This window comes from Rhinolophus ferrumequinum, chromosome X (genome assembly GCF_004115265.2).
Source record: "Rhinolophus ferrumequinum isolate MPI-CBG mRhiFer1 chromosome X, mRhiFer1_v1.p, whole genome shotgun sequence".
NCBI classification, from domain to species: Eukaryota; Metazoa; Chordata; class Mammalia; order Chiroptera; family Rhinolophidae; genus Rhinolophus; species Rhinolophus ferrumequinum.
The window spans coordinates 78409842-78419641 of NC_046284.1; the positions used below are offsets into that span (position 1 = coordinate 78409842).

At 41.2% G+C, this 9800-nt stretch overlaps 1 protein-coding gene across 1 annotated transcript; it reads left to right on the plus strand.

The window, feature by feature from the left end:
• The first annotated feature begins 8453 nt into the window (after nt 1-8453).
• On the plus strand, nt 8454-9194 carry LOC117024145 (60S ribosomal protein L10-like). The gene is given in 2 exon segments (XM_033109520.1): nt 8454-8606; nt 8609-9194. Coding segments are annotated over 2 exon segments (639 nt in total). The 5' UTR covers nt 8454-8488; the 3' UTR covers nt 9130-9194.
• Nucleotides 9195-9800: the final 606 nt, after the last annotated feature.

Here is a 9800-nt window from a genome sequence, read left to right on the forward strand (position 1 = left end):
AAGTAATAACCAGGACAGACTGGGGACAAATGTACGGAAACAGTGAAGAAATTATCTTTCTGATGCTCTAGCCCTGTTACTTATAAGACTGCTTTATAGAAATGTATTGCTATTAGAGAAACTTAGCTACCTAACAATACACATACACACACATTTCAAAAAAGCAATAACCCTCAAAACATCTTATTTAGTGAGACGTTGATTTCTATTTATTTTCCCCACAGTACAAAAAGACCTGTTTTATATTGACTGTGGACACGTTTTCTTACAATTAAAATAATTAGGAATCCTGAGGTTTGATTCTTCTGAGTAATAGCATAAAAGAGACATCGGGCATGAGTGGAAAAGAGAATAATATAAGGATAACAAAATACTACTCTAATTGAAGAGAGCATATATGTTATATATGATACACACACACACACACACACACACACGAGGTCAGGCAATTAAGTTCGAGAACTCATCCTAGAAAAAGTGCTATACACGTCATTGCTGAATATCACTATGGTCACCTTCAAAGTACTCCCCTTGGGAAGCTATACACTGCTGCCAGCGCCTAGTCCACCCTTCAAAGCAATTTTGGAACTCTTTTTCTGGAATGACCATCAGAGTTGTCGTCATATTAACCTTGATGTCCTGAATATCATCAACATGTCTTCCTTTCAATATTTCCTTTATCTTCGGGTAAAGAAAGAAGTCATTAGGGGCCAGATTAGGTGAGTAGGGAGGATGTTCCAATACAGTTATTTGTTTACCGGCTAAACACTCCCTCACAGACAGTGCAGTGTGAGCTGGTGCATTGTCGTGATGCAAGAGCTATGAATTACACGCAAAAAATTCAGGTTGTCTAACTTTTTCATGCAGCCTTTTCAGCACTTCCAGATAGTAAATTTGGTTAACTGTTTGTCCAGTTGGTACAAATTCATAATGCATAATCCTTCTGATATCCAAAAAAAGGTTAGCAACTTCATTGCAACAAGTTTGTGAACTTAATTGTTTGACCTTTGTATATGCATATATAGTGATCTAATCAAGTATAAAAGTTATAATTAGGAAGAGAATACAGAAGCATTCTGATTTTTCATTTTGACCTTGAACAAGTCCCTTTTATTCTCTATGACTTGGCTTCTTCACCTCTAAAATGAAGGAGTTGGACTCTACAGTTTCAGAGAACCCTGCCAATCCTGCTTTTCTCTGTCATTGTGATTGGGGATGTTCTGCATTGTGCTAATAATATTGCTACTGACCCCTGAGGTCTTGCTCAGAGCATGCACAGGCAGCTCAGGGCCCTCTGATAAAAGCAAATAGGAGAGAAAGAACCACAAAACAAGAACAGGTCTGTATAATTCAAAATTAGTGATTGCAGGGACTCAATGCTCTGGGGCCCTGGGTTGCCTCTCCTCCCCTCTCTGGCACTCCCTGTCCCTCTTCTATTCCCATACTCACTCAGTATGCATGTACACACACACACACACACACACACACACACACACGGGGAGAGAGAGAGAGAGAGAGAGAGAGAGAGAGAGAGGGGTTTTCCTACCATTGGACTGCTGAGCTATTTAGACTAGGATCTCCCAGAGCCAGTCAGGGAAATTAAAAAGCAGCACCCACTCTGCGCCATCCCTGTTGTCTCAGTTGATTTATTTGCCTAAGGAGGTTGCAGGCGATGGTGGCAAAGGAAAATTGACCTTTTGTATTTCAATGATCCATATGTTTGGAGAAATTGATGTGTCAGGATTTCAATGATCCAATTTTAAATGAAATTGATAAATGAGGATTTCTATGATCTGGATTTTATCTGAAATTGATAAGCAGGATTTTAATGACCTGGGTTTCAAGTTGAATTGATGAATGGGGATTTTAATGTTCCAGATAGCAGATAAAATTAGTGTGCAAAGATGTCTATGACAGAGGAGTTGCCTATGTCCCATGGGCACAAATAAATAAAAGTATGTTGAATGGGATTGAGTGTGTGCTCTATGTGGTAGTCAGACATGGGCTCAGGCTGATATCAAGGCTGAGTCATTGCTTCATGATAATTTTTGTTTTCAGTCAAGTCAACAAGCATTCAGCAGGGCCCTACAATGTTCAGTATGGGGTAGTAGAAACCACAACAAACTGAGTGTCAGGAGAAATGGGTTTGAATCTCTGCTCTGCTGAGTGACTTTGGGAAAGTCACTTTTACTCTCTGAGACTTAATATCCTTTTCCACAAAATTAATATGACATTTCTGTTCTGTCACTTTCACAGGATTTTCTTGAGGTATAAATAAAACAATAGAGGACAAAATGCTCTATAAAGTATAAAATACTATATTGTTATGCAGTACCCAGCCATGTAAGCAATATAAACTACCCGACCTTGAAAAGTTTACAGTCTAGTAGAGGATATAAGACATATAAGTGAAACTGAATAATATACCAAGATAGTGAATAATCAAGTCCAAATTTATATTCTACAGACTAAGTGTTATAGAAATTCAGAAATGGGGAAGATAGATCTTAGGGCAGAAGAGATCAGAGAAGGTTTACTGGAGGAAAACATATAGAAAAATCCCTTTTTACTTATTTTGTATATTTGGTTGCTGGGTCGGAATTTTTTTGAACATAAATTGGGATGTTCAAATTTACAGGATGGCAATGCTGTAAAAAATGCAAATCACTGATCTGGTCCAATATTTATTTCATTTCACAGATGGAAAAGCTAAGACCTAATGCTTGAGCCACAGAAGGGAAATGATATTTCTTGAATTCTTATGCCTTAGTGGAGTGGTCCAGTCCAAGGTTCAGTGACTTTCCTATTCCTGCCAGTGCCCACTTCTAAGAGTCAGTACTAGAACCCAGGCCATCTTTTTGACAGCTCCCTGTGCTTTTGATGGCAGGCTGCTTCTCACAGGAGAGCAGCTGTGGGTTCCAGAAAGCAGAAATTTTCATTATTAGGAAGATTTAATCTCACAGTATGGGCTAGAGGGACTGGAGACAGAAAAAAGTATATATGGAATGTTGTTTCAGTAACCCAGGGTAAAGAGTATAAGAGCCTGGATCAGGGAACTAGAAATGAAAAAAATAAAGGACTCTGAGAGACCAAATGACTTGATAAGATACATCAACGGATTCTAGAAGATAGAGAAATGGAAAGGTATGAAACAAGAATAGGATGGGGAATAAACAAGGATACCCTTAACAAAGGCATAGTGGAACTGGCTTCTGTAAAATGAGGCAAGGAAAGGTAGAGGTACACCATTTTATTTATTTATTTTTTATTTTTTGAGGGACACAATTTTAAATAGGTGTGTTTACGATGATGGTAAGGTGCACAAGTACACATGCCCTCCAGGCAATCGTGGACAGGAGTTTAAAATGTAGATTGGAGAGAGAGACAAATATATACAAGACAACAAATTTACTGAACTAGTCGAAAGGCCAAAGACTCGAGCATCCACATGGATAGAGGAATACACACACACACACACACACACACACACACACACACACACAACATATATGTAAAGAGGATCCAATGCAGGAAGAAGAAAAAAGCAGGTATCCATATATTACTGTTTGCAAACCACTATCACGTATATTATCTCATTGAAATCTCATAATAGCTCTTGAAGTTTCCATTCAGTCCTTCATTCACATGTTTATTCAATACATATTTATTGAGTGCCTATTATGTGCCAGTTACTGTGGATGCAACAGGAAAAAATATACTCTACTGGGGAGAGACAGACAATAAACAAGTGAGAAAAGATTTGTCAGTGAAGGATAAATACTATGAAGCAAAATAAACCAGGGTAAGGGGATTGAGAGAAACAAATGGTGCTATCTGAGGTCAGAGAGGGCCTTTCTGAAAAAGTGACATTTAAGTAGCAGCCTGAAGGAAGTGAAGAAATATGTCATTCAATATCTAAGAACAGAGAATTCCATGCAAAGGGAACAGTAGGTTCAAAGGCCACAAAGCAGAAGGGTATCTGTGTATTCAAAGAAGCAAGGAAGCCAGTTTGCATAGAGTGGAGTGAGCAAGAGGTAAAGAGTAGGAGATGAAGTCAGATCATGTAGGGTCTCTATAGGTCATTTTCAAGCTTCTGAAATTATTCTGTGTGGGCTGGAAAACCGTTTGGAGGTTGGAGGGTTTGAAATGGATGAAAAGTAAAGGCACTTATTAATTTTTTTTTAAATTTATTGGGGTGACAATTGTTAGTAAAATTACATAGATTTCAGGTGTACAATTCTGTATCACATCATCTATAAATTACATTGTGTGTTCACCACCCAGAGTCAGTTCTCCTTCCATCACCATATATTTGATCCCCCTTACCCTCATCTCCCACCCCCCAACCCCCTTACCCTCTAGTAACCACTAAATTACGTTCCCCAGATTAATTTTCAAAACCCCGTGGCCATCTTGTGGTTACTGATTGTTTTCTAATCCCCTCACCTTCCCCCTTACCCCAGCCCCCCGCCCATTTATTAAAATTACTAAACTAATGAGCAACAGTACCAGGATCCCAAACTAGGGTATCCTAACTCTAGGTCCAAGGAACAGGATGAAGGAGAATCAAAAGAAGATAAAATTAGTGACTACTTTTGTAACCAAAGACTTGTCTTCAACCCACTGAAGGAAAATGGCTTTGGCCTCATAATCCTGGCAGTCAGTAAGCCACATGAGCTTGCTCAATGAACCTCCATTGCCCAATATTTGCCTCTCTCCTCTTATAGGTCAGAAAGGGGAACATGTGTCAGAATATTCAAGAGGAAGGGTGCTAAGACACCAAAATAGAAACTGCCCTTTCAGTCCAGTAAACATATACATTCTTAATGTTTGCCTGCAGGACTGAAGGGTCCAAAGAGCACTGGGCATCCATGTACCTGCTGGCCTGAAAAAGAGTTGACACTTGGTCTGATTTTCTGAGAGAGAGAAAGAGAGAGAGAGAGAGAGAGAGAGAGAGAGAGAGAGAGAGAGAGAGAGAGAGAGAGAGAGAAACTAGCAGTGACTGAATCCATGGGGTTATCCCCTCACAGTGCCCTGACATCTGGTTCACTTAGGGAGGTTTCCTTGTTGACCTGGGTACCTTCTTCCAATCACCCACCCAGGGAATGAACCTCAAGTAACTACAGAGTGTTTCATTCTTCAAACGACAAATTATATAAGGTTGGCATCATCTTCCACTGGCAGGCTCCCCCTGCCCCCACCTGGCACGCATGCACTCTCCACATTAAAACTACAGGCAGATTTCTTGTCAAGATGGCAGTGTAAATAAATCCTGTGCTCACCTCTTCTCAGGAATACATCAATTAAAACTAAACCACAAAACAACCATTATTGAGAATTGCTTAAAGTCTAGCTGAATTGAAGCCCTAAAACTATAGACATACAGAAGAAGCTACCTTGAGACTGGTAGACTGGTTGGGGGGGCAGAGACACAGAATGGGCTGGTCCCACACCTACATGTGACCATTAATAATTGGGAGGGATATCTTGGCTGCACTGTTTCTCCCTACCTCCCCCCCAAAGAACAAGTGGTCCCAGCCCCTCCCCAGCCCAGGATTTCGTGCCTGAGAGAGAAGTCCCCAAAACATCTAGTTGTGAAAACCACCAGAGATTGTGCCTCACTGAGACAGAGGGCAGATGCACTCCCAAGCACTCCTCTTAAAAAGACTGCACATGGACTTACTCACTGACAAACTCTCTGGCTCTGAGCTCCTGAGCTGGGGCAGCAGCTCGAAAGGTGCCAGGGACACACAGGGAGGAACCAAATTGTCTAGATTTAGGTCAAGGGCTGGATGGGAAGCTTTCTCCCAGATGGAGGAGACGGCAGAAGCCATTGTTTCTTTCTTGAGCCCTTCCCCTCCCTGCATGCAAATGTAGGCAGATGTTATATGTGAGTCTCCATTAAACTGATTATCACCATTTGTCGGTGCCACCCTAGTGATTCCCTGAGACCCTGCCAAACTCAACTTAATGGACACACCCAAGCTACTTCCACTGGCTTTTCTGTATAAATAGCCTGCCTTTGATCATGCTGTGGACTTTCCTAAAATCTCTCACAGGTTCACAAAACACAAACAGCATCTGGCATGGCATGTCCTGTACCTCTGGCTGAACAGCTGGAAGCCCTGCACTAGTGACAACTGGCCTTGTTTTGTGGCTTGGCCTCTCAAGGTACCTCCAAGCACAGTTTGGGTGGCAGCCATCACTGGATTGCTTTGTGGCTCATGCCAGGAGGGCCTGGGCAGGGCACAGATGTGCCTGAATTTGGCCTGCAGTGGGTCCCCTCTTTACATATATGGTGTGTGTGTGTGTGTGTGTATTCCTCTATCCATGTGGATGCTCAAGTCTTTGGCCTTTCGACTAGTTCAGGAAATTTGTTGTCTTGTATATATTTGTCTCTCTCCCCAATCTACATTTCAAACTCCTGTCCACAATTGCCTGGAGGGCATGTGTACTTGTACACCCTACCATCATTGTAAACACACCTATTTAAATTTGTGGGTCCCTTGAGCTGGGAGGACCAGTGGCCAGCTTCAGACAGGGATGGAACATCATCTGGCCACTTCCAAGAATGACACACCTAAAGGGCATAGTGGGCAGGCATCAGAAACCCATTAAAGCAAACCCTGCTCTGTAGGGTCAGCCCCTGCAAAACAGCTCCAACACTGTAGTCACAGCTAGTCGTCAACAGCCAATGAACCCAAGGGTCAATCCCACTCAATGATGTACAAACAGCAATCAAGTCTCAACTACAACAGGAGGGTACACACAAACCACACAAAGGAAACACCTGGAGAGCCTGGCTCTGGTGACCAGGGAGGCTGCACCACTAGGCCCCAAAGGACACCTACTATATAAGGCCACTGTTCTAAAACTGGGAGGCATAGCACCCCTACATGGAATCAAACACAGCGAGGTTGCCAAAATGTGGAGACAAAGAAATATTTACCAAAAAAAAGAAGAGAATAAACCTGCAGAAAAAGAACTAAACAACATGAAGACAAGTAATCTCCAGATGCACAGTTTCACACACCGGTTATAAGGATGCTCAGTGATCTCCGGAAGAACTTCAACAAAGAGATAGAAAACACAAAAATGGAGATAGAAAATCTAAGAACCATTCAGCAATAAAGAACCAGTCAGAAATAAAGACTATGTATATAAGGAACTCATACAACTCAACAACAAAAAAGCAAAAAATCTAATTAAAAAAATGGGCAGAGGACATGAGGAGAATTTCTCCAAAGAGGACATACAAATGGCCAATAGACATACGAAAAAATGCTCAACATCACTAATCATGAGAGAAATGCAAATAAAAACCACAATGAGATATCACTTCACCCCAGTTAGAGAGGCTATCATCAACAAGACAAATAGTAACAAGTGTTGGAGAGGCTGTGAAGAAAAAGGAACCTTCACACACTGTTGGTGGGAATGCAGATTGGTGCAGCCGCTACAGAAGGCAGTGTGGAGATCCCTCAAAAAATTAAAAATAGCATTACCATATGACCCAGCAATCCTTCTCCTGGGTATCTACCCAAAAAATCTGACAACATTTATCCATAAAGATATATGTGCTCCCTTCAAGCAAAGGGTATCCAGAAAAAATCAACTGTAACCATAATGATATCAGATGAAACAGACTTCAGGGTGAAAAAGGTGGCAAGAGACAAAGACGCACATTTCATAATGGTAAAGGGGACTATACAACAAGAAGACATAACAGTCATCAGTATTTATGCCCCCAATCAGGGAGCACCGAAATATGCCAAGCAACTACTAACAGAACTAAAGGGAGAAATTGACCAAAACACAATTATACTAGGGGACCTAAATACATCATTGACAGCTATGGATAGATCATCCAAACAGAAAATAAATAATGAAATAGCAGACCTAAATGACATATTTGATGAAACGGACATAATTGATATTTATAGAGCACATCATCCTAAAACATGAGACTATACATTTTTTTCTAGTGTACATGGAACATTCTCAAGGATACACCATATATTGGGACAAAAAACTAGCCACAGCAAATTTAAGAATATTGAAATCATACCAAGAAGATAGAAACCATACTAAACCTGATAACAAGAGTTTGAAATTGGATATCAACGGCAAAAAGAAACCAAGAAAAACCACAAAGACATGGAGATTCAACAACATACTCAAAAAGAATGACCGGGTCAAAGAAAAATTAGAGTAGAGATCAAAAGACACATAGAAACAAATGACAATGAAAATATATCCTACCAAAACTTGTGGGAAGCAGCAAAAGCAGTTTTAAGAGGGAAATTTATATCATTACAGGCCTATCTCAAGAAACAAAGAAAAATCCCAAATAAATAACCTCACGTTATACCTTACAGAACTAGAAAAAGAAGAACAAATGAAACCCACGCTCAGCAGAAGAAAGGAAATAATAAAAATCAGAGCAGTCTTTTCCTTTCGGTGCGCCACTGAAGATCCTGGTGTCGCCATGGGCCGCCGCCCCGCCCGATGTTACCGTTATTGTAAGAACAAGCCGTATCCAAAGTCTCGCTTCTGTCGAGGTGTCCCTGATGCTAAGATCCACATCTTTGACCTGGGGCGGAAGAAGGCAAAGTGGATGAGTTCCCACTCTGTGGCCACATGGTGTCAGATGAATATGAACAGCTCTCTTCCGAAGCTCTGGAGGCTGCCCGTATTTGTGCCAACAAGTACATGGTGAAAAGCTGTGGCAAAGACGGCTTTCACATCCGAGTTCGGCTCCACCCCTTCCACGTCATCCGCATCAACAAGATGTTATCCTGTGCTGGGGCTGACAGACTCCAGACAGGTATGCGGGGTGCCTTTGGAAAGCCCCAGGGCACAGTGGCCAGGGTCCACATTGGCCAAGTCATCATGTCCATCCGCACCAAGCTGCAGAACAAGGAGCATGTGATTGAGGCTCTACTCAGGGCCAAGTTCAAGTTTCCTGGCCGCCAGAAGATCCACATCTCCAAGAAGTGGGGCTTCACTAAGTTTAATGCGGACGAGTTTGAAGACATGGTGGCTAAAAAGCTCATCCCAGATGGCTGTGGGGTCAAATATATCCCTAATCGTGGCCCCCTGGACAAATGGCGGGCCCTACACTCATGAGTCTTGGCAGTGCCTCCTCTTTACACCCAACAATAAAAACTACTTCCTGTCAAAAAAAAAAAAAATCAGAGCAGAACTAAATGAAATACAGAACAAAAATGCAATAGAAAAAATTAATGTGACAAAGAGCTGGTTCTTCGAAAAGATTAACAAAATTGAAAAAACCTTCGCTAGACTCACTAAAATAAAAAGAGAGAAGACACTAACAAAATTAGAAAATGAAAAAAGGGAAGTTCTAACCGATGCCACAGAAATACAAAGGATCATCCAAGAATACTATGAAGGACGATAAGCCACCAAATTCAATAACCCAGAAGAAATGGACAAATTCTTAGAAACATATAGACTTCCTAGGCTGAACCATGAAGAATTGGAAAAGCTAAAAAGACCGATCACCGGTAACGAAATTGAATCAGTCATCCAAAACCTTCCCAAAAGCAAAAGTCCAGGCCAGATGGCTTCACTAGTGAATTTTACCAAACCTTCAAACAGGATCTAATACCAATCCTGCTCAAACTCTTCCAAAAAATTGAAGAAGAGACAGTACTCCCTAACTCTTTTTATGATGCCAACATTACCCTAATACCAAAACCTGGTAAGGACAACACAAAAAAAGAAACCTACAGACCAATATCTCTGATGACTACAGATGCAAAAATCCTACACAAAAT